General features: G+C 44.1%; 1 protein-coding gene across 1 annotated transcript in view; it reads right to left on the bottom strand.

Annotated features, from left to right (window-relative positions):
- Positions 1 to 21,783: 21,783 nt before the first annotated feature.
- Positions 21,784 to 26,166, bottom strand: part of FBN2 (fibrillin 2) — a 250,342-nt gene continuing 245,959 nt past the window's right edge. Inside the window, exon 65 of the mRNA XM_078067554.1 lies at positions 21,784 to 23,717. Within this exon, the coding sequence (XP_077923680.1) occupies positions 23,343 to 23,717 (375 nt within the window). The 3' untranslated portion in view covers positions 21,784 to 23,342. The remainder of the gene's footprint in view (positions 23,718 to 26,166) is intronic.

Here is a 26,166-nt window from a genome sequence, read left to right as displayed (position 1 = left end):
ACCAGAAGGGGCCAGCTAAGTCTCAGAGGGAGGGACATGTCATGGAGTAACAGCATCAGTCCTGGGGGTCATGGTGGAGTCAAGGTCCAAACACAGAATGCCTTTCAGTTCAAGAGGCTGACTGTATTTCAGCTTCACTTATTGTAAAAATCCCCAGGTCTTCATTCAATTTGGAGTCTCCCTGGCCTCTCCACGTAATGTGTCACAGACACACGGAAGGCTTTCGGAAGGCGAGCGAAGGAAGCCAGTAACAGGCAGCCACAGGACTGTGTGTCGGTTACTGGCCATTGTCAGCCACCTGGCGATCCCTCTGGTCCCACGCCGATCGGTGCTCTGGGACACACGGCTGCAGCTGCTCTCCCAGACTACTGGGTCTCAGCAGCTTTAAAGGGCTCGGGGCATAAGAGTATCAATGAGTCTGGAAATCCAAGTAGAGAAAATTGCTGTCTGGTAACAGAAAGGGCTGTATACAGATGGGTAGAATCAGGGGAGGGGGTGCGAGGCTCGCAAGAGCTGAGTGTTCAGCAATAAGGAAAGGGAAGACTGCTTCCTCTCTCCTCTAGCCAGTTGGGTATGGGGCAACCCTGCATTATTAAATGCCCTCAGAAGAAAGCTAAGGGCACAGAAAGACATTCTGGTGCCCTGCTTTGGCCTCGTGGTAGTGGCAGCTAGGAAGAAAGAGGTAGTCCTGGAGAATGAGGGTGGGGTGGGAATGGGGCCTTTTTTATTAGAGATTAATGCCGAATGGGGCCAGGTTTCCGGTGGGTGGTGGTAGCGCTGCCTTAGCCTTTCAGGGCCCAGGTCTGGGGAAGTAGGGAGGATCCCACTTTTCTGGGAGAGAGAATTGTGCTAACAGGGCAGGCAGTCCGAACTATACCCCCAGTGTCTGCGGGGGATGTGGCCCACTGCCGTGGAGAGAAGGATCGGAGTCGTTTCTTCAGGGCAGCCGTGACGGGAACAGAGCCCTCACCCGATCGGGCCTGTGCCGCCTCTGTGATTTCTACCTCTAACCACAGGTTTCCTTGAGAAAGAACTGTAGCCCTTTGAAGAATTGTAGCACCATATGTACTTATTTATCCTTTTACCCATATTCACTCTGAATGTCCTGGGACATCCTGGTGAAGTAAGCTCCCAGAAGTTGCAAGCTTTTGAGTGAAGGAGTGTAGGACGAAAACTGAGTCGAGACAAGAAAGAGACTCGTACACTTAGGTGACATTGGGAGGGACCATAGGAATGGAGAATAAATGGGAGATAATAAATAAATAAACCATAGGAATGGAAAATAATTTTATTTTATTTATACAGACAAGGAAAACAAAATGAAACAAAAGACTTCTTCACACAAGCCAAAGCAGTAGGACAATCAGAGCAAGAATCCATGCTTAGCAATCGCCCATTTAGTACTGCTTCTCGTTCACCAGGCTGTTTTCATGCTGGGTCCATATTAAACTCTGTGTCTGTGTGTGTGTGTGTGTGTGCGCGTGTGCACGTTTTGATGAGAGAGAGGGGTGGAGATGGGTACCCACGGGCCCACAGCGTGGGTAGCACATACTTTTAGGCTGATCTATACTAATCCTCAGCAATGACACATTTGGCCGTTGATGGGCTCTCTGATCTCATAATACACACAGACCCCCAGCCTGGATGTGGTGATGGACAAATAGAGCTATGCCTGCCCTTTTGACCCCTGTGATGAGGCTGACTCACGAACTTCACAGGCTGCTGGCTAGCTTGGGAATAGTTCACTTCCCTGGAAGAAGTCACTGGCTCTTAAGACATACTCTTAATGCACGGCCCCTTGACTGTCGATAGTTGGGACCCAGACTCATCCCCACTCTGGGGCTCTGTGATATATGGTCTAGGGGGTAAGCAGCAATGCATATTCTTGTTCTGAATGGGATTGTATCATTCTGAAGCTCTTTTGTCCTTCTGAGCTGCTCTGGCCCCACCAGATTTTTTGTAGGAACAGACCTTATTTGGCATCATCTTTAGAGTCTTACTGTCCTCCAAAGACAGATACCATGAAAAAAGATGTGAAATTAGCTTATTAAATGTCTATTACCTATACTGTTTAAAAACAATTTTTTAAAAAAATCTCTCATGAACGGGGCACCTGGGTGACTCAGTCGGTTAAGCGTCTGCCTTTGGCTCAGGTCATGGTCCCAGGGTCCTGGGATCGAGCCCCGCATCGGGCTCCTTGCTTGGCAGGGAGCCTGCTTCTCCCTCTCCCACTCCCCCTGCTTGATCTCCCCCATCCCCGACAAATAAGTAAATAAAATCTTTTTAAAAAATCTCTCATGAACATTTATTAGAAGTATTAATGCCGACTCAGGCACAATGAACATGTGCAGGACCTCACCACGCTGCATCTTAATTATGCTTCGTTTGCACCAAGGAATTGAGATTTGATTCTTTCCAAACTGTTCTATTGGCTGACCTTACCCAGGATTAGGTCATTAAACCCCAGTAATTCTTACCCACATTCTCTGCAGAGGCTACACATTCGAGCAATCATTTGTTTTACTTTTCCTCTTTGCTGAAGCATCTGTTGTAGGTGGCATTGTTTCAATCCCACTTAATCAACAAATTAAACTTTCCCACAAATGAAGAATGGTCCCTCAAATTTCTGGAACTGCCCTGACTTCCTCTGGGTGAACTTATAAACACAGCCTGGTAAAAGCTGAATGGTGACTAATGCTACCAAAAATGGGTGTTCTGAATCTCGCATGGTGGTCTCCCTGGTTTGCAATGGGGGCAGTGTTCCACATACCACGAAGAATATGATATACGGATGGAGATGCAAGCCTCTCACAGGCAGGGCCAACTTGTGGGCATATTAGATAATGCAAGAGATGCTCGGAAATGCTAACTATTGAAACCTCACATTGTCCCACAGTTTATTGCTGGAGCCCCACAGGAAATACTTCCTCTACTCCCCTCAGAAAACATCGTCCTGCTTCTCACTAGTGATGGGTTAGCCCAACGTCTTTATAAAATGTGCTTTTAAAAGTTAATTTCATTTACGGAAGGTCTCCCCCTACTCTCTTTTTTTTTTTAAATAGTGTTTTCTGACCGCAGCTTGTATGTAAATGCCAAGACATTCATTCCCTGCTGGCTTCATTCAGGAACACCTCATGTTCCAAGGCAAACGTGGCAAATTAGGCTGTTCAGGTATTGTACTTTGGCTTCTTCTTGCATGTGCCTGTTTTTTGTTTTTGGAGGTGTTTTTTTTTTTTGGTTTTATTTTCTTGGATTTTTTTTTTTTTTTTTTTGGTTGTACCAAGAATGACAAGAAAAACAATTCATAATTCTGAAAAGTTATTTAAAATGAACTGTTAAAGAAGAAAGCCCAAACCCACCCTGGATCGATTAAAGACCAGAGGCTCCCAAGACGCATACCTTGATTTCTGTTGATCAAGGGATAATTTGGGTGTGTCCTTAACAACTTGAGTTGTTCTAGAAGGTTTACAGAGGGAGGCGGTGCTATGATGAGGAAGGAGAGCTGACATTTCTGGGTTGGCAGGGATTAAGTGCTGTTTGGCAGCTATCTGATCACTGAGGTATAGAAAAAAAAAAAATTAGCCAAATCATTGACTAAATTAATTTTGACACACAACACTAAAGATAGCTGGAGGTGACGCCAGAAGAATTGGGTCCCCCCTCCTTTAACCATATGGAGAGAAGTGAGGGAGACAGTCAGTCATTTGAGTGTCTTGGTCTGAACATGGTAGAGCGTCAGCCACAGGAGGGCCAGTGGTGAGCAGGAAATGGAGGTGGGCGTAGGCTGAGCACCTGCCCCGTACCTGGTTTTGTGCTACGAGTTCTAAGTGCCTTATTTCCTTTCATCCGGCAGTGGTGTTGGGGAGGCAAGTAGTCATCTCTTCGTTGTGACTTCAGTGAAATAATCTGCCAAGCTCACAGAGATAGCACATGCCATAGCTGGACCTGGAACCTTTATTGTCTCATTGTGAAGCCCGTTGTCTTTGTTTTCTTACACTGCTTAGGGTTAGCCCGGCAATGAAACAAGAAACCTCTTTTCCTATCCAGTTGATAAGAACTTCTTCATTCAGTGATGAAGACCGTTTAGAACTCATTTTTTCTAGAATGCCCAGATTTTATCCACACGATACTCACCAATTCAAATCATTTTCCTCCCAAATGTAAATAAACCCTGTCAAAAGTAGTTTTCATCCTTAGAAATAATGCTGAAATATTTCTCCTCCCCCAGATGCACTGCTATAGACTGGATATTTGTGTCCACCCAAAATTCATTTCTGGAAACCTAACCCCAATGTGATGGCACATTAAATAAATTTTACCTTCCTCTGCCAACCAGGAGAGAAGATTGTTTTAGATCTTGTGCTGGGCCAAGGGGGAGTTGTATTTTATTTTAGTTTTACAGTGACTTCTCCCAGGAGCTGCTAAGGAGTTAATATTTTTGTGCATCGTTTTTTAATGGTTAATTCTCGGGGGAGAAAGAAAACCACAAAACTATTCAGGAATCCTCTGACAGGTGTTGCCCTCCTTTATTTAAGGACCATAATTTCAAACCGGATCTCTAACCAAGTTTTGGCAGGAGGTCCCCCCTCTTGCCGTCCCCCAAAGTGCCTTCCCATGCCTCTGAGCGAGTCCTTCATCGATGAGCTCGGAATGTAGGCAGATTGCTAAGTCTTCTACAACACCTAAGCCAAGTCTTTCTCTCAGAATTTGACAAATGATTGTATAGACTCTCTTTTGCACATGTAGGATACATGGAGAAGTTCTTCAAGTCCCCATGTCAAAATATTTTCAGAACACAAAAACTCACCACTTAAAAAGGCAACACCACAGTGGAAAATACTGTCATCTGTTTCTCGTTATTTTCTTATCTGTGTCTCATCCTTCATTTTGATAGGTGCAGTTTTATTTTTAGGCTCTTGTCTCTCTGACTTGAGGCTCTTACTGTGGTTTTCCATACATTTTCGCCCCTGTTTTCGTCAGTGTGCTTTTAGTGGGGGCTTGTTTGGGTTATTTACCTGGCTGCTCAAGTTTAAGGGTCGCTGGCTTACCGTGGGCTGGGTCTGTGCTTAACGCACGTGTGTGAGGTGTGTTGCATTTGCAAGCGGTGTTTTAGGGTGATGGCCGTTCCACTCAGCATTCCCCACGGGGAACATTTTTGAGTACCTTTTTTTTGAACCATCCTTGTGGTAGGTCTGATTCATGACTATCAGAACTGGAGTGAATTTGGAAGACATGCCTCTTTTTTGGGAGCAGGTTGGAGGAGGAGTTCATTTTGCTGCTGGTTTAAGAAAGAGATATGGAAGGCTATCAGGATATGTACTAATTGCTATCAGGATATTTACTAATTACTGAATTATTAATTTGCTTTCCAATACATGTCCTTTCTCTCTTCCTGAAGTTACTAGTACTGTTTTCTATAACTTGTCTTATTTTGCACATTGTCAGGTATTTCTATTTTTCTTTTTCCTTTTCCTTTGTGAATGTATTACCACAGGGTGGTGATGTTTTACTCATCCAGATTTCTCGAATGTCTTTTTTTTTTCTTCTTGCACAGGGTATGGGAAACTGGATGAATTGTGGCACTTTGTTTCCAAGGGCCTGGTTCATGTTCTGCATGTGAAATGGATGTGTAGAGCAGGGGATGATTCTGAAAGCAAAATGGCCCTTGGGAAAATCTTGTGTTTAGATTACATTTTCATTGCTTAATGAAGTCCATGTGACTTCTCAATATTAAGAATCTTCCTTGGAGATGAAATACTTTTTCTCTCCATTTATCAGATAATTTTGATGCTAAACCAAGCTATACTTTGGGGCAATAGCTCCCCGGAGAGAAGACCCATTCTAATGGGGCTCACATCAAACTGGTGGTAGGGACCATTCAGGTCTCCAGCTTGGAAGAAAAGTATGGTGGTTTAAAGAACTTCATTGCACCAGGGTCCCTAAAAGGGGACACACTGAAATTGCCTGGTGTTTCTGCAGTGCCACTGGTTCACAGACCGTGAAAGCTGTCCCCACAGGGGAATTCTGTCCTGGTCCTGGCACAGGACAACTGTGGCCGTTTTGGGAAGGCTCAGTCACCACTCAGGGAAGTTCCTTATTCCAGTGTCATCTTTGACTCCCTTTTTTTCCTTTACTATCCCAAACCATTCTCACCAACAAATTTGGTGGACTCTACCTCAGGTATATCCAGAAGCATCTCCTTTCCACCATCTCCACCATGTCCCTCCTCCCCTGGATTAATGCATTGACTTTCTCTCTGGTTCAACCTTTGCCCTTGTCTTTCTGGGGACAGTTTCCAGAGAAGCTCATTTACAGGGATGATCAGATCATTTCATGTCTGCCTTCAAGCCCAGTAGTGGCTTCCCATTTCACTCAAAATAAGATTTAACTCTGATAAAATCCAGTGTCTTTATCAAGGCCTCCAAGTCCCTTTACCTCCCCCATGTCTTCACCCCCACTTTCCATCTATTTTCTCTCCATTCCACCATATGGCCTTCTTGTTTCCATGCACTTGCCAAGTTCAAGTCTCCTTTGAGTCCTCTGCTCTTTCTCCTCTCTCTGCCTACAAGTTCTTTCCCCAGATTTTTACATGGCTGACTCTTTGTCATTCAGCTCTCTACTCCTCAGCCCTGCCCAGCTGTTCTCCCTGAGCGTCTTCACTGAGTTTTCTGCTTTCATTGTCCTTGTCACTGCCTGGCATTTTCTTGTTTACTCTTTGTATTTCTTGCCTCACCACTAGCTTACATAGTAGATGACATTGGGATCTTGGATATTTTTTCCTCGCCAGATGCTCAGAACTTAAATAATGTCTGCACACTGCAGGCTCTTAGTACAGTAAATATTTTTGAGTGAATGAAGAAATCAAGAAAGAATACATTCTCAGTCATACATACGGAAGATGGTAAACTGGAGAGGAAAGGTCTTACTGCCTAGTCGTGCTGCATTCTTTAGTCTTCATTAACGTATTCATTTAAGAACTCTTTCATTGCTTAGTATGTGCTAGTGCTGTTTTAGGTCATGTCAGTACAGCATAAACCACACCAGGCTTCTGCCCTCACGCTCGTGGCATTTTAAACTGAGGACCCAGAGAGCACATATCCAGGACATCAGACGGCTGTAGGTGCAGTAAACCAGATTAGGAGAATGGGTGGTGTCTGGGTGGGCATGAGGATCTGCTATTTTTTAAAATAAAGCGTCATCAGGAAAGGCATCTCACAAGGGAACATTTGAAGAGAACAAGATACATGGCTGTGTGGAGAGAGTTCCAGGCAGGGCTCGTCTGAGACCCTAAGCAGAAGAAACCCGGTAGCTTCTGTGAACAGTACGGTTAGCTAAAGCAGGAATGGAGTGAGCATAGAAGTCAAAGAGTTGGGCATGGGAGCAGGGCACAGAGTGCCTTGGGGGCCATTGTGAGGTCTGCAGAGTTACTCTGGGTGACACAAGAAGCTGCAAGAAGGTTTGAACGGAATAGGGAAGTGGTCCGACTTACATTTTTAAGAGGTCGCTTTGGCTCCTGTGAGCTGAACAGACTGTGGCAGGGACAAGGGCAGCAGCAGGGAGAGCAGCTGGGAGCGTCCTGTAGTAATTCCAGGGCGAGGTGACAGCAGGGGCAGCCCCGAGAGGTGGGGACGTGCTCACATGGGAAGGCAGTGCCCACGGGACGTGACGGAGAGTGTAGCAGAGAGGAGGCAGGGTCACTCCTTGAATTCGGGACCGGATGGTCTCAGAGGCCCCACCCAGCCCTAAGATTCATACGTACCCGATAGGCAGTAGAAATAAACTCTCAGATTTGACAGGTAGACTTTGCAAAGTCTCATGAAAAATGGATTTATAAACACATTCACTTAATCTGGAGTGCTGCGTTGAGCCCGAGGAATCACACACCCAACTGGGTTCTCTCCAGCAGTTATCTTGCTTTATCCCATGGCCCTTGAGTTCGTTAAATGACCAGATTTACCTTTCTGTGGCTGCTGCTGAAAAGCTTAATGCTATATTTTATTGTTTTTGCGACATAACAAATCCCCCCAAACCTTAGCGTCTTAACACTTAACACCCACTTAACTCATCGCTTCGTGGGTCAGCAGTTTGTCCTGGGCTCAGCTGAGTGGGTTTCTGGCCTGGCTTACGTACATGGCGACAGTCATCTGGTAGCTGTTGGTTCAGCCAGGGGTCTCCGGCAGACGAGGCTGGGGTTCCTCACGTGGAGGCTGCATTCCAAGTGGTACAAGAGATCTCGAGAGCTGGCCTCAGAAGTTGGACCGTGTCCCATCTTCTGCATTCTTTGGGTCATAGCAAGTCACAGAGCAGCCCATGAGCTTCTCTTGATGGGAGGAACTACAAAGAATTTGTGGCCCTTTTTAATATACCACATGCCAAATATGTGGGTTGGAAAAACTACACAGGAATTGATTGTACAAATTTTGTATTAACCTCACTTCTGCCTCCTTTATTGGTTCTATGCTTGTTTGCATTTTATTTCACTCCCCCGCCCCACTTCTTTATGTTATCTTTCATACACATTATGAAACTCTCTTTAATACTGTTATTTATCAGACCTTACTATAATTTACAATTGGCTTTTTTATTTCTGTATCTGGGATGCTTTGTTTCAAAGAAGTTTCCTGCTAGCTTTATGTGGATTTCTGTAGTACTTCACACTTGCATGTGATCTCACCGTTAGGAGGGGAGGGAGCTGATATCAGGGTTTGGCTAGCACTCACTCCGAAGGCTGCTTCCATCTTCATATGATGAAAAGAGGACATTCCAGCGTGTCAGAGCAGCAAACAGGAATTGCCGCCATGTACTCCATGGGAGCATTCTATGCCAGTTTCATCTCTGTGCTTTGATTGATGGACTTTCACACCCTTGTACTGGAAAGAAATGAAACCCTTGGAGCTGGAGGATTTTGGAAGAAACATGATCTTTGTGGTTTACTTCTTCTCCCAAGTAGCTGGAAAGTGAAACAGACCCAATTGTAAAAATGAACATTGATGTCCTTACCAACTGGAAAATGATCTGTCATGATCAGGTTTCTTTGAGGGTTTCTTGCTGGATCTCCTGATGTCTAACTGCCGAGCCAGATTTCAGGAGAGCTATTGTGTTTTTGAAGACAAGCTTCTTCAGTTTCTCAGTTGGCTCTTCTGGGCCTGGGGAAAAGAGCTCTTTCTCTGAAGAACTATAAGAAATGTATTTTTAATTTCTTAATGTTTTAATTTATTTTTTAATTGATACAAAGTTGACACAGTGTTACATTAGTTTCAACGCTACACGTTGCGCTGTGTCCGCTGCGGGTACAGCTGCCCTCCGTCACCCGCACGGTGCTCTTACAGTGTCACTGACTGTCTTCGCTGCGACGTGCCTTTCACCCCAAAGCTATTCATTCCATTCCTGGAAAGCTGTACCTCCCACTCCCCTTCACCCATTCTGCCCACCCCCTCCCACCCCCTCCAGCAACACCCAGTTCTCTGTATATGCGTCTGTTTCTGCCTGTTCAGTTGCTTGGTTGGTTGGGTTTTAGATTCCACATGTGAGCAAAATCATATTTGTCTTTCTCAGTCTGATTTATTTCACTTAGCATAATACCCCGTAGGTTCATCCATGTCACAAATGGCAAGATCTCTCGCTCTCTCTTTTTAAAAAAAAATTTTTTTTTTTTTAATTTTATGGCTGAGTAAAAAAGGAGGAGACACACACACACATATTCTTTAATCATTTATCTATTGATGGGCACTTTGGTTGCTTCCGTATCTTCACTATTGTAAATAATGCTGTAGTAAATATAGGGGTGCATATATTTTTCAAAAGAAATTCCTGGATCATATGATCGTTCTATTTTTGATTTTTTTGAGGATCCTCCATACTGTTTTCCACAGTAGTTGCACCAGTTTACATTCTCACCAACAGTGCATGAGGGTTCATTTTTCTCCACATCCTTGCCAACACTATTTTCATTTCTCTTCTCTTCTCTTCTTTTCTTTTTCCATTCTGACAGGTATGTGATATCTCATCATGGTTTCAATTTGCATTTCCCTGATGATTAGTGATGTTGAATATCTTTTCATGTGTCTTTTGGCCATCAGTTTGTGTTCTTTGGAAAATATATTTTTTAATAATCTTTTTTAAAGATTTGATTTTAAGTAATCTCTATATCCAACATGGGGCTCAAACTTACAACCCCGAGATTAAGAGTTGCGTGCTGTACGGGCTGAACCAGCCAGGCACCCCTGGAAAATGTCATTTTAGTTTTAAAAATTTGCCTTCTTAAAAAGAATGGCAGGATTTGGATCGGAGCACCCCTTCTGCTGCCAGTGCTTCGGCTAAAACCTCTGTCAACTCTCACTTGAGTTACTACAATAGGCTCCCGGCTGCCTTCCCTACTTCCGTTTTTGTCCCCCGACAGTCCGCTCACCTCACAGTAGCCACAGTGACCCACTAATGGATCCCAGATAACCGGTGTTCTTATTTCTTTCCCCACTCTAGATGAGTTTTGCTTATTCTAGATTTTTCTATAAATGGAATCATTTTGTGAGTGCTCGTCTGTAAGCCTCTTTCACTCACCATGATATTTTGAGAGTCATCCTGTCATTGTGTTTATCAGTAGTTTGTTGATTTTTATTGCTGAGTAATATTCCATTGTATGACTATGACAATTTATTCTCTTACTGATGGACATTTGGAATTTTTTCAGTTTTGAGCTGTTACGAATAAAGCTGCAATGAAAAGTCTTATATGAGTTTTCTTGTAGAGGTTCTCATTTGTTTTGAGTAAGTACGTAGGAGTAGAAATGCTGGGTCACAGTGTAGGTATATGGTTAGGTTTGTTTTGTTGTTGTTTTTAAGCGGGCTCCAGGCTAGGCATGATCTCACGACCCTGAGATCAAGACCTGAGCTGAGATCAAGAGTCAGATGTTTGAGTGAGCCACCCAGGGGCCCCTGTTTAGTTTATGATAGTGTCAGACCTTTACATCCTTTACATACAGACCTTTACACCAAAGTGATTGTAACATTTTATCTTCCATTCAACAATTTATAAAAGTCTCATTGTTCTCGATCCTTGCCAACATTTGGTATTGTATTTTTTTTTTTTGGTATTAGTATTTTTTGTATTTTAGCCCTTCAGGTTGGTGTGTAATTGTATCATATTATTTAATTTTCATTTCACTTATAACTAATTATGTTGAAAACTTTTCCATGTACTTATTGGTTGTGTATTTTCATTTGTGAAATGTCTGTTCAGTATTTTGCTCATTTTAAAATATTGGATTAACTTTTTATTACCAAGTTGTAGCTGTTCTTTATATATCTTAGGTCTCGGTCCCTGTGCAATATGTGCTTTGTGAATATTTTCTCCTAGGCTCTGGTGTGCATATTTATTTTCCTAATGGTGTCTTTTGATGAGCAGAAGTTATAAATTTTGACAAAGTCTAATTTATTAACTTTTTTCTTTTATGCTTTTGCTTTATTTATTTATTTATTTTTGGCTTTTATATTTAGATATATGATCCAGTTGGAGTTAATTTTTGTGTATGGTGTGAGGTGGGGGGCAAAGTTAATATTTTTAAGATGACTATTTGCTGAAAGTACTCTAGGTTTCTTATCAAGATTCCTTATAAAAATTGAGTACTTATGTATATTGCTTTTCTATTGCTGCTGTAGCAAAATATTACAGACTTAGCAGCTTAAACAATACAGATTTATTACTTTAGGGTTCTGTAGGTCAGAAGATGGGCCCAGTATTATCACTGGATTAAATCAAGGTGTTGAGAGGGCTGTGCTCTTTTCTGGAGGTTCTAGGGAAGAATGTGTTTCTTTGCTTTTTCCAGGTTCTAGAGGCCACTCACATTCTTTGACTCGTGTCCCTGTTGTGGGTTGAGTCATGTCTCTGAAAAAGATATGTTGAAGTCCTAAGCCCTGGTACCTGTGAATGTGACCCTACTTGGAAATAGAGTCTTTGAGGATGTGACTTAAATGCAAGATAGGATGAGGTCATCCTGGAGGAGAGTGGGCCCCAAATGACTGGTATCCTTATAAGAAGAGAAGAGACACAGAGACAGATACACGAGTGAGGACCACAGTGTGATGACCAGTTGGAGACAGAAGAGCTCCATCTGCAAGCTAAGGAATGCAGAGGATTTCTGGCAAGCTACAGAGGCTAGGGAGAAGCAAGGGAGGATTCTCTCCTACAGGCTTCAGAGGGAACATGGCCTTGTTGACACTTTGATTTTAGACTTCTAGATTCCAGAACTATGAGACAATAAATTTCTGTTACTCTAAGCCACCCAGTCATGGTGCTTTGCTATGGCAGCACTAGGAGATTAACACAGCCCCCCTCCAACCCCCCCACCCCATATCCATTTTCAATGCAAACAGTGATGGATCCGGTCCTTTTCCATTGCTTTGCTCTGGTCCTTCTGTCTTCACATGTCCCCATGATCACAACCAGGAGGCTTCTGTTTCAGTCCCTTTGGGCTGCTACAACAAAATACCACAGACTGGGTGGCTTATAAACCAGAGATTTATCTCTCACAGTGCTGGAGGCCGGAAGTCTAAGATCAAAGTACCAGCAAAATTCATTGTCTGGTGAGGATCTGCTTCCTGGTTCTGAGACAGCTGTCCTTTTGCTGTGTCCTCACATGGGAGAAGGAGACAGTTGAGCTTTCTGGGGTCTTTTTGATAAGGGCTCTAATCCCATGTGTGAGTGCTGTACCCTCCTGACCTAATCACCATTCAGAGGCCCCACCAGCTAATACTATCACCTTGGGGATTAGGATTTCAACATATAAATTTTGGGAGGATACAAACGTTCAGTTTATAGCAGATTCTCTACCTTTTTTTTTTTTTTTTTTTTTTTAAGATTTATTTATTTGAGAGAGAGAAAGAGGGAGCATGAGCGGGGGGAGAGGCAGAGGAAGAGGGAGAGAATCCTCAGGCAGGCTCCCCGCTGAGCACAGAGCCTGACACAGGGCTCGATCCCAGGACCCTGAGATTGTGACCTCAGCCAAAATCAAGAGTTGGCCACTTAACTGACTGAGACACCCAGGGGCCCCACAGATTCTCTGCTTTTAAGGGCTCATTTGATTATATGGGTTCACCTAGATAATTAGGGTAATTTCCCATGTTAAGATCCTCAGCCTTAAGCATATCTGCAAGGTCCCTTTTGACCTGTAAAGTAACCTATTTACAGGCTCTGAGTATAGACATTTTGGGGGTGCTATTAGCTTGTCTATCATAACTTATATTTTCAAATCTTCTGTAGCAAATTTAAAATTTTTTTATATTCAGAAGTTAAAAACAAATGTCCTTTTAAAAAATAAAAGATTCTCAGATTGGGTTAAAAAAAAAGGAGCCGGAAAAAACCTCTTCCCATGAAACATATAAAATAATATTAATAAGCTTCAACCATGAAACTACTGTTTCTTTGTTAACTTGTTAATGTATATGAATATTAGTTTAATTACTGTGTTTGGGCTTACCTATTAACGCATATAAATGTTAAGTTTAGGATAGTTATATATTTGGGCAAGCATATATTGCAGGGCATTCCTTAATGTGTTAATTTTATAAAAAGTCTTTATTACATGGGGTGTACACCCAAGAAGTTCATTACGAATACAGTACAGGTTTGGAGAAATTACATTATCCCAAAGTGACTTCAATCAATAATAACTTTGGTTTTATAAAGGTCACCTGGTAGATCTATTTTCTTAAGGAAAATAAATTTAACACAGATTAAGTAATTATTCCTGCATTATGATATCATAATTGCAAGCTTCAGATCATCTCTTAAAGACCGTTTTCTAATGATCATTTTAAAAAGTAGTATGGTAATTTCTTTATGAAGATCTTGAATAGACATCTATAAGATGAGTGAAAATAACCAGCTGTCCTAACACCCTGCAAACGAGTAGCTGTGGCCTGGGAAACACAACAGTAGTACAGCTTCACTCGGAAAGTGCTGGGTCTCAAAACGACTTAGGTGACCCTGGAGATTGCATGCTTTGGAAATCTGTGTTAAATGATTTTAAAAGCACAGAACACGCATAGGTCAGAGATGCATGCAAGAAATTTAAATAAAATTGGTTGATAAAAATGTGAGTGTGGAGAAATAAACGATATTAAATCAATATATTATTTTAGATAGGATTGCAGTTTTTAAAGTTATGTAACTAAATCAATACAGAGAAAATAAAACTTACTGTTATATACACTTCCTAAAATTTATAGATTCAGTTTGGCCCCACACTCACTCTTTATCTGTAACAGTCTCTCTCCACTGGGAAAAGGGGCGCTTGTCTTACTCTTGGGCTTGCCTCATATTCGGGGGGGGGGTGTGTGTGTTTGTGTTACATTAGGAGGCATGATTCGTTTGTTGGTTGGTCAGGTGGTGGCTTTGGATGGAGTTGGGAGCAGGGGCTCGGAAACACAACGCCTCGCCCGGCTCTCTCTGATTCCAGCCTGATTGCAGTTTCCTCTTTTGAAGAGGGATTAGGCATTTAGGTTTCTTGCGGTAGAAATAGCTCTCAGGAGGACCCCGAGGGTTCCGCACATGTCACTAGCTATCCCTTCATCCGCCCTTGAAAGAAACTTCAAGGGAAGGAGGGAAGTGGATATTTGTAGTATATGGAAAAGATCTATGCTGTCAAGCAAATCACTTTTATTATCAATAGCAAAATGGAGCTTACAGATACACAGACCTTCAGGTACGTGGTTATCTTTCCCTTATTTTGTTTTTGCTATAAAACAAATACAAGGGCAAAGTAAGACACATAAAGCAGATAAAAACAAATTTAAAACAGACCAGAAAGCTTTTTTTTTTTTTTTTTTTCCTGTTCTGAAGACTGTGTGTCGCAGGACCAAGGGTGAAGAATTAACTGCAAGCTTGTTGGAGAAATAGCTGACCTAACTGGCATTTGGAGAAACTGGTTCTTTAAGATGTGAACTGGCTTTGTTAGGCCAAATGCATTTATTTTTTCAAAAATGTCTTGTGCAATTATTTATTCTACACAAAGCTTCACACGCATGTATTCAGTCAGCCCACGGCACAGTTGAGTGGAATATTGCCGGGAAAACAGAGGATGACAGCAGGGAAAGAAATTTAATTAAAGTGGCTGACACAGAAGCACAGCTTTTGATTTATCTCTCTTCTCTTTAGCTGGGCTATTTCCACTCTTTTGGGGGCTGCTGGGCTGACTCCTTGGGGATCATGAATGGTTTCTCTTACCGCCATTTTTCTTGGTCCTTTGCGGAATGCAGAAAACTAGCTCCTGGGCAGAGGGCGCCTCCCCTTCCCCCGGCTCGGGCTTTAGAAACAAAGAGGCCTGTCCGTGGTTGATGTCTCCACTACTGAGCCCAGCACAGCCCTGCCCACTGCCATCTGCCCCAACTAGAGGGGTGGGGAGGATGTGGGAAATCGTGAAAAGAAGTGGGTTCACAAGAGCTTTGTGCGGCCCCACCCTGGCTTAGTTATTCAGGGCTATAGAGGGCCCAGGAGATTGGACTGAGGAAAACGTCAGGCTTCCTTCCTGACATCATCAGAGTTGGTCTGTTGTATGCTCTATATCGTAGGCCATGTGCTTGGAGATTTCCACACTTGCAATGCTCCTAACAGCCCTAGGAGTTTGGGTTCTTAAGATGTAAGCAATAACTATTCTGACAATAAAAGTAATTGACTATAATGTTAGAACATTTGGGGAACAGTGAAGAACCAGGCTTAGACAGAAGGCAGAATGGATCAGCTCCCGGGATCTGGATGGCAGGAGGTGACCCAGTGTTTCACTGGGGGGCCCTTAGGTTGAATGTGAGAACTATTTTTTGCTCTTGTTTTATTCTGCTCAAGGTCACATTCCAAGGAGAGACCCCCCAGTGGTACAGGTAGAGACCCCTGATATCCCAGTATGACTGTCTGTAATGGCAGCTGGGTAGTGACCCAAAGCACAGTTGGTAATTTGTCACAGGAATTCCTGGGAAAGGGTGATGCAGATGGGCCCCCCACAGAGACTTACAAAGCTTAACAGAACTTGACTAATTCCACCCAGTGAATGACCGGTAGCCTGGATACACACCCAGTTCTTTTTGCCTGAAAGGCTACCCTTTTCCCCATCCGTCATGCCACCTCTCAGGTCTGTGGGTGGAAAAGGATCCTGTACGTGGTTGGTTTTCTCACTGCTGGCAACAGAGTGATTCACGTAATGGAAGAGATAAAAATTGGAGGCTGTGAAGGGAGAAGATAGATTTTGTTAGCAGATAACTCTCATGATTCTTTTCTCAAATACCTTCCTATCTAGGCATCCTTGACACTCTCTTCTGGTTTTATGACCACCTCTCCACTTTTTCTTTCCCTCAGGTGCTTTGACATCTCCTCCGATTCTATTTTTGGATAGAATTTCCCAGGGCTTGGTCTTAGGTCCTCTTCTCTTCATCAGCTCTCATCCACACACCAGTGACCCCTCATTAGCTGTTGACTACAGGGTAAAGTCCAAATGGTTCAGCATGACCTTAGGGTCCCTCACACCCGAGCCCCACGCTACCCAGGAATCTTGTCTTTTGTTCTTCATGGCGCCATCATTCAAGGCCCACTGGCCTGTCTTTTCCTGTTCCAGTATGCCATCAACATTATCACTTCCAACATTTGTGCACGCTATTCTAATTTGCAGGTACTCCTTCCTACTCTCTACCTTGAATCCAAATCTGCCTTGTTCTCCAAGGTCCAGCTCGATTCCCACCATCCCCAGAAAATCAACTCTGGCAGCTCTAGATTTCAGTGACCACTCCCTTTGCCAAGACGGGTCTTGGCCATTTGAGCTGTTCACTATGGCCCTTAACCGCATACCTTTTTTTTTTTTTTTTTTTTTTAGATTTTTTATTTATTTGAGAGAGAGAGACAGAGATAGAGAGCACAAGTGGGGAGGAGAGGAGAAGCAGGCTCCCCACAGAGCAGGGAGCCCGATGCGGGACTCGATCCCAGGACCCTGGGATCATGACCTGAGCCGAAGGCAGCTGCTTGTACCATTTTATAATCTTGTCTGCTTGTTTCTCTGAATTGACCATCAATTTTTGAGGGCAAAATCCCTTTAGGACGGGATAATATGTGTCCAACAAATATTCATGTAGTTAATTTGTTTCAAAACTAAGAACTGTGTAAGCATTCTGTGAGAAGAGAATGTATCGGGCTTTTTCTCCCACGCACAACACTACAAAATGGTAGCTGGTCCAGGTTTGGATGAGGATCCCCTCATGTGAAAAATCCAGATTACAGGTCAGCCTTCCCAAAGAGCCTTTCATTTGGCTCTCATCCTGGATGAGATCCATGAGGCTTCCTAGAAAGTTGCAAAAAAAGCAACATAAATCAAGAAAGCCCTCCGAAATGATGGGAAGATCCTTCCAGAATGATCCCCAGAAATGTGTTCAGAGTTCCAGTAACATCGTTACCGTGAAACCACCCACTCCTTGGACAGGGTCCAGTTCCCCCGGGGTGGTTCATCACGGTCCGTGCTGGCTCGTTACTACCAAAGGTGGTAGACTCTGGAGAGTCTTAGAGTCCTCTGCTTCCCTTCATTGTTCAAGCACAGTTCTTGGCTCTGTGCTTGAACCAGAATGTGAGTTAACTAAGATGTAGGCTCATTCCAGGTGCTGGTACGGGGCCATGGGTCCCAGGCCCCTGCCTCAGGTCCCATCCCACAAACGCACAGGCCTGAGGCTCTAAATCCACCACGGCACAGACAGGCTTCCCAGTGGCACAGGAGTGCCCGGGTCCGGCCGAGTGGAAGGAAGGGGGTAAACCCGGGAGCAGAAACCACGGAGGCTTAAGCAGGCCCCGGGGTTGCTTTTCTGACACTTTTTCAGGAGTTGGCTGGTCCCAGCATATACCGCTATTTCATTAATGCAGCTCACGCATGGAACAGTGGTTGTCTGGGGAAGGCTATTAATGTTCACTTTCCCTATGGCTTGCTCTAAAAATCATGTAAAGCGTTTTCCTGTTTTCCTTTGGAAAATGTCTACACTACATCCTGACATTTAATCTGCAGCCCTAACGGGGGTGACTAATGGGAGCTGTTGGTTGTTGGCTATTTCAAAAGTAAGCCAACTTAATCTAGTAATATCTTTTTTAGGCTCACAGGAAAAAGGGGGGAAAATGACAATTAAGTAACACAAGCAACCAGTGTGCTTTCTTTAGGCACACTTCGTAAAACAAATGTATATTTGTTTTCAAAGTTTTGGAGGCCTGGTTTAAATAACATGTTTAACCCTTTGAAAGCCTGGGCTGTGGAGGGCTTTTAAAGACGTACCTGGCTGGGGGGGTGGGGCGCGCCTCTGTGGCAGGCTGGTGTCTTGGCGTTCCCGTGTGCACACAGATCTCTGGCCTACCGGAGGCTGGGAGCAGTCACACCGAGGGTAGGGCAGACAAAACACAAACCAGTGCTGGAATCGTGCTTGGAAAACATTTGTGGATTCAGTGTGAGCCAAAACCATGGGAACTGGACTGTATCCTCAGGGTTTAAAAGAGATCCAAATAGGCTTACCATGTCGTGGAAATATGAATAGCACCAGACGACAAGCGGGCAGCCAGGGCTCTGGTCTCACCTCCACGGAAACGAGCAATGCAATTAGCTGGGTTACAGCTCTGGGTCTCAGTTGCCCCACGGGTAACATGAGGAGCCTTCTAAAGGGCTTTCTAGCCCTGATATTCCATGACACTAAATCATCCTACAAAGGATTATCCTATGTCCGTGTTCTCTTTCGTGTCTGGTTTGCTAGGGCTCTGTAGATGGGAGGACTCTGGCTGAGTCTGTGGCCCAGGCTTCCAGGGCTGTAGCCCACGACTCCAGAAAGCAAGGAGCAGGGTGGACATTGTAGACGCTCGTGAGCACGCCGGGACTGCCAAAGATTCCCTAGAGGTGCAGACCATTTAGGAGACATGGCCGGGATGCTCTTTATCTGGATGTGGTCCTACAAGTCTGTGGGAAGGCCCAAGTTTCAGGGCCCTGCTTAGGAAGGCGCTTTGTGTGAATATGGGGGCACATTCTCCTGCTAGTGGCTTTGGTCACAGCAGGAGGAAGAGGACGAGCTTACTAAGTGTGGGCCGTGGGCTGGGCCCGATGTTGACCACGCAGCCTGTCCTGTCTCACTCAGTCCTCTCAGCCATGTGCTAGGGAAACCTCACCGTAGGTAAGAACCCAAGGCTCAGGGAGGTTAGGTAGCTTGTCAGAGGAGAAGGAATCCAACACTGGTGTGCTGAGTGACGTCAGCATCATGTCTTCTCCCCTTTTATTTACTACTTGCACCTTACGCCAGGACACCTGGGGGGATTTCTACCCACCAGTGCATCCCAGAGTGGGTGGATAGGATCTCAGAGCGGGCTTCAGATCCAGGGGAGCCAAGTGAGCCTGCCCCAACCCATGTGCCAAACTCGGGTCAGTCTGATGTGAAGGTTTCTTTCTTTTACCTGCAAGGTGGTTCTGCCTTAGTGGTCGATGTGCTGAATTTAATGAGCTGTATGTACATTGTATTTTAGCACCCCACTGTTCTGCATTGCTGAAGGGATTTTCAAGGAGAATTTAGGTCAGCAATACATACTTCTTATTAAGCAAGAAAACCATAGCTCTGTATTTATTTGAGAGAGCAACCATGGTTTAAAAAAAACAACAACAAACCAGAAGCAAGATATCAAAAGCAGGCTGGCTGAGATTGCAAACAGGGCTGTCCCACTCCCTTTCTGGGCAGTGTTAATGAGTCTCCATGTTTCCCCTGTCTCTCCAGAAGTAAAGATGTCTGAAGTTACCCTTTTTTTTTTTTTTTAAACATGATGCTATGTTTCCGTCTTTCCCAGTGGATTTGTCTTTGTCTTTAGACAGCTTCCAGTAATTGCCACAAGGCCCCAGAGATGTGTGATTTAGACTCTGTCCAAAGTTCTTTGGAGCATGAAAGAAAGTGGCTATTTGAATAAATTATGTATATTCTCTTGTGGACTACCGTAAATCAGGGGTACAAATGAGCCACAGGCTGCATGGAACAGAGTGAATGGGATTGGTTGTCTTTCAGAGAGATGGGAAATTTTTAAAAATTTCCAGTTTATTCTAGAGGAGCATGAATATTTGTGTACCATTAAACTGAACCGTACGAAATTGCCATGCTGTAGGTCAAACATGGCAAAAGGTCGGCAGTTCCTCATGGTTCATTTTAACATCTGAATTGACCTGTTTTCCTTGAAGCACTAAGGATAGGAATGTAAAGGTTTGTAGGACTCAGATAGATTGATGCTCTGTCATTTTAGCTGTATTTTCCACCCACCACCCCAAGCATTTATTTTGTGAACCAAGAAAGCAATGAATGCAAAATAAAACCTCGGGTTATTGAGAAGGGACAGACTGTAATGAATGATCCTGTTTGATATTCCTTGATAGTGTAAAAAGGGCAGGTGTTTGAATTTAGAGTAAAATCCCTGGATTATTTTCATTGTTCATGTGCAAACATGACCATCAACTTTCATCTACCACAGGTATTAAGTAGAACTAAATTTTTAAAAAAGTCCAAGTCTAAATGGTAATGGAAAGAGAATTCATGTCATCTGAAGACCAAATTATTGCTTATTATTACTAATACAGGTACCCGCTGGATTTGGTATCTGTATCTGGGCTTACTTTTGTGTAACTTAGCCAAATTAATTTGAGGGGACATTTTATGAGAATGACAAAAATGATAAAAAAAAAATATCATTAGCAGTTAGTAACCAGAGACACAAATTAATCATGGCTGTGTCAGTGCTCAGGGTGAGAGAATTGTAATAAGGCAGTCAGAGGTGCCTGAGAAGGTTCTTCTAGGAGTGTCTTGAGGTAGTCATTTCTTTCCAGTACGTTCTGTGGAAAGCCCTCAATGGTCTATTATCTTTTCCGTGTAAAGTGCCTGACGGTGTGGATTCTCAAACTTCCTTTAAGAGCAGGTTATTTTAGGTAAACTTAAGAGCGTTGTGGCTCACAGTTCAAAGTTAGAGTGGAATTTGGTTCCAGGTGATTTCACATAATGAGCGCTGCCGCTTTCGCAGTAACAGATGGCCGATGACACGCGGCATGTGGTGCAGACAGAAAGCATGCCCCGAGGCAAGTACTTTCCTTGCCCATAGGCAGAGGGCAGCGTCAGGGTCGGTCATCCGTCCTTGTTTTCTCATCCCTCGGATGAGAAAGTTGAGCACACGGATTCTCAAACTTTGCCCTGAATTGACTTCTGAGACATTTCCGTGCTCGTTTCAACAGTGTATCAGAAGGAAAAAAAAAAAAGGTTTCAGTTAGGTGACTTGTGTCTGGCCACTTACCCACTGAGGGAGGTCTGTAGCCCTCTAAGAGAGGAAGCTCCGGATTCTTCTGGCTGAGCAGACACCGTTTGGCCCGGGGGATGCTCAGCGTGCACTGTTGCCTAAAAGCTCAAGGTCAGGAGAGGCCTTAAAGAAGAAAGCCTCAGAGGTACTTTAACACAGAGGTCCTCAGAGCCTGCGCGGGGATGACACGAAGAGATTCTCATGGGGGGCTCCGAGGCGACCTAGAATCTGTGGGGAAGGGAATGACCTACTGCCTTCATTTTGTCCTTCTACTTGAAGAGGACTTTATATTGTCATTGTCACCCGAACACTCCTGTGTCACAGACTGGACAGCACTCTCTCGTTTTCCTGTAACGGGCCTGGCTCTCCTTCTGGCATTTTCAGACAGGTCTCGGGAGGCAAAGCCCCCAGCGCCTCCCACCCACACAGCGGAGGTTGTAGTCTCATCAAACTCTCAGCCAGCCAACTACCCCAAAATAAGCTTTATTGCAAGAAAAGTGTCATATTTGATACAGGGACCTACAAAAACAAAACCAAAAACCATAAGTTTTTCCTCACAAACACTTGATTACAAATTTACACTGTTTCTTTTTTTTTAGGTATGAAAACAAAACAAAACCCCCAACTGGATATAATTGGTTATGACTCTTTGGTCAGCACAGGTGTGAGAGGAACAACCCTGAGCCTGCATGTGCTTGGGCCATTTCACAGATGAGGTTTGGTCACTGGTCCAGGGACAGGTTCTTGGGTTGAGAAGTACGCGGGGCCGTCCTTCTATCAGCACGTCCTGGTACAGAATCTTTTTAAATGACTAAAGCAAACTAAACATCAGTTCATTGTACAAACATCTCTCATACACAATAGGCTATGATAAAACGAGGCATATGGTGTATAACTACAGTATTAATGAAAATTCTAAAAAAAAATGGATTTAAAAAAACAACAACAACGACAACAACATATATTCCTTGGCTGCACTGCATGATTTGTTTGCACATATGGCAATCCTGAAACAGCTTGAACATAATAAATGCACCATTAATCTAAGACAGCACCAAACACTACAGAACGCCAGGCGTTCCTTGGCAGAGGACCGGGCCGCGCCTCGGCGGCCGCCGGGGCCCCAGGAGCGCGGCCCACCCTGGGTAGGAATGAGGTGTTGTGGGGAGCACGCGTGCTTCCGTGAGGTTATACGAAGGAAATACAGTACGGTTTGGCCTGCAACGCTACTGGTCTAACAAGCAGTCAAGGTATTTTGCTACAGTGGTTATGCTTCATCTGCGGTTACCTGGTGTGTCTGGTGGTGGGAACCATCATCGTCACCACGAGCTGCTCTGGGTTTGAGCTCCTTTCTGAAGGATCTAATGACTCGGCCGTCTTTAAGTTATTGACTACGCTGCCCTTACAGCTCTGGGAGGCTTTCTTTAAAAATCATCAGATGGGTACCAGTTGGACCCCTGGCAGAAAACCAAAAGGAAACCTCTCTTGAATCTACTGGATTTTCAAAAAGCACCTCTAAAAGAAATAAGCTCAAATTTATAAATCTAAAGAAAAACAAGTGAGTTTCCCTTTTTGTTTACATAGTTTGTTCATTTCTCCATATATTACTGCATTAAAAATAAATAAACATCTATATTTTTTTTTAATTAGCAACTATAGCAAAATACCCAAAGTGTTACAGACTGCTAACAGAAAAAAAAAAAGCTCACATTATTTTTGTGCATTTAGTGCCATATGCTGATCTCTTGAACATTTAGTTTTAGTTTTCTTTTAATATATTTTAAAGTGAAGTTATATAAAAAAAAATACAGTAACCACGGTTGCCTTTGTACTCAAATCTTTGGCCACACCAGAGTCTCAATTACCCCTCCCTGTGAGGGTCAACATTCCGCAGTCTGAAGACAGGGAGGAAAGAAACAAAAGTTGTCTTTTTTTTTTTTTTTTTTTTCCCTCTTTGCAATTAGTCACTGATTTCTCCGAGGCTGCTGCGGGCTGGTTGTGCAGGGACTGGAGCCCGGGACCAAGTCTGTAAGGGCTTAATAGAGCTGAATCTGCAGCCTCATTCTGAGAGCCTCCCCGAGCTCCCCTAGGAGGTAGTCATCCTCGTTGCGGTCTTCCAGTTTCTTAAGCTCCTTCTTCTTGTAGAGAGGGATGCTAGTGATTTCCAGTGTGTATGTGCCGGGCACGAGCTTCCTCCTGGCCGTGTGCAAGTAGCTGAGCCCGTTTCTTTGGTGGATGCGGAAGATGCCCTCGTCGTTCCCTTGAGAGATGACATAGCGGATGTGGTTGTTGAGGGGCTCGATGGCGGGCATGAGTTCTAGGATGTGCTCCTTCGAGCCAAGGCCGGAGAGGTTGAACTTCATTCTCATGGGGCTGTCCATGTCGACGCTCTCCAGGCTGACGTGTTCAACCTGGAGAAAGAGCAGGAAAGGACGGGGGAGGACACTCTAAGGCACACGCAGAGGACTCTGTGTGCTCTCCGCACCCCAAGTGCTTGCACAGGAGGGTCCTGTGTGGCCCTGTCAGCTGGGGGGAGAGGTCAGTTCCCCTGGGCGTGGTCTGTGGAGATCTTTACAGCCTCTCATTCACCTGATCCAGGTGACAGGGCTGAGCCTACAGAGAGCATTCACATTGCAAAATATTTTTGACGAGTCTATGGAATAACAAGCTTGTTAATAAATAAATGATTATAATTTTTTTTTTTTTTTTTGCTGGAGTCCAAACTAGAAGTGCGGCTCTTAGCCAACAGTAGGGATGGTCCCCAGAGCCATCTGCACTCTGTAAGGCCCCCCCACAGCCATGGGCGGAGTGTGTTTATTGGGAGCCATTAGGGCACAGAGAGGGACCCTCCGAGTCCTGGGCTTGGGGTTGAGTCAGCTTTGGTAAAAAACCAGTGGGGCCAGGCCCAGATAAACCAAGTCTCACTTGGTCAGAGGGGTGGGAGGTTTTAGAATGCTATTTTATTATTTTTTTAAAGATTTATGTAGCGAGCAGGGGGGAGGGCCAAAGAGAGAGGGAGAGAGAGAGTCCTGAGGCAGACTCCATGCTGAGCACAGAGCTGGATATGGGGCTCCATCCCAGGACCCTGAGATCATGACCCAAGCTGGAACCAAGAGTCGGTTGCTTAACTGACTGTACCACCCAGGTGCCCCTAGAATGCTATTTGTAAGACAGGCAAAAATCCAAAGCTTTGAGTGGATGCCTTAATTAAGAACTTGGCTCTGCTGCCACGTAAGTGCCCATCACGGGGCGCCGGGGTGGCTCAGTTGGTTAAGTGTCTCTTAATTTCGGTTCAGGTTGTGAGACTGAGCCCCGCATTGGGCTCCATGCTCGGCGTGGAGTTGCTTGAAATTCTGTCTCTCCCTTGCCCTCTGCCCCTCCACCCACTTGTGCGAGCGTACTCTCTCTCTTTCACAGATAAATAAAATCTTAAAAAAAAAAAAAAGTGCCCATCACAGGATCAGACATAATCCTGTCCCCAGTATCATGGTGGGAAGGTTTCATAAGCAAAATTTCTGGATGTAGTCAGAGGTACTTGATGGCTATCTCAATTGCCATATTTAAATATCAGTTAGTACCTCAGTCAACTTAAGGTAAATCTAATACTGGCCTGTTTATTATTATAAAATAGAACCATAGACATTTTGGCTAGAGAAATCTAGCCTTACAGATCAGGAAAGTTTCAGAGGCCCAGAAAACTGAAGCAAGTCACCCAACTCACACAGCCAGTTAGTTGTTGCCTAGGGTTTTTGGTAGGGGAATTTTATAATAATGTTAAGTGAAGAGGGTGGTGCTATCCCTGATCTTTGGGAAAATCACCAACATCTTTGGATACCAGGTATTACTTGGTGACATTTACTAATAGGTCAGGCACTGCTCCAGGCACTTCACAATGTCAACTCAATCTTCTTGTCAGCCTTCAAATTTTTTTGTTTTTTGTTTTTAAAGTAGGCCCAGCAGGAAGCCCAACTGGGCTTAAACTCACAACCCTGAGCTGCAATGAAGAGTCAGACACTTAACCAACTGAGCCACCCAGGCATTTTTATCCCCATTTTACAGGTGAAGAAACTGAGATAGAGAGACGTTAAGTGAACATGCCCCATGTGACATGGGTAGTAAGTGGGGAGGGTCAGGGAACATTCAGAACCACACAGTCATGGTCCTCCCTTTAAACTACTCAGTTAAATGCCATCAACAGCACAGAACCACCAGCAGGCACATCAGATCTCCGTTCCTTTCAATACGCTTTACCTGGAGATAACATTTTTTTATGGAAGGAACACTTATACATGTCACAGAACAGGAGACCTAGTTGGCTTATCTACTGAAAATTAAGATCAGCCTAGTGTACTACAGTTGTATAAAACAGAACTGGACAAATTCAAAATAATTTGTTTTTTTAATCATTTCAAAACCACTCTTTCCTAGATGGATACCTTTTTTCCTCTGGCACAAATCAAAGACAAAAGCGTCGGATCCGAAACTGTGAATCTTTTTTTTTTTTTTAAACCAATGATCATTTTTTTAAATTTTATTATTTTTTAAGATTTTATTTATCTGACAGAGCGAGCCAGAGATTACAAGCGGAGGGAATGGCAGTGGGAGAGGGAGAAGCAGGCTCTGCACTGAGCAGGGAGCCCGACGCGGGGCTCGAACCCAGGACTCTGGGATCATGACCTGAGCCGAAGGCAGACGCTCAACCATCTGAGCCACCCAAGTGTCCCTGAAACTGTGAATCTTAAAGTGTTTTTCCCCCTAGTCCTTGTGTTCTGAGCTAATAATGCCACTAACGTGTGTCTGCCATATTGTGTCTGTGAATTTAGTTATAACATTACAAGAAAACTAACTTCACTGAGGCTG

This window comes from Halichoerus grypus, chromosome 2, assembly GCF_964656455.1.
Source record: "Halichoerus grypus chromosome 2, mHalGry1.hap1.1, whole genome shotgun sequence".
NCBI classification, from domain to species: domain Eukaryota; kingdom Metazoa; phylum Chordata; class Mammalia; order Carnivora; family Phocidae; genus Halichoerus; species Halichoerus grypus.
This window is presented reverse-complemented; position numbering and strand designations above follow the sequence as displayed.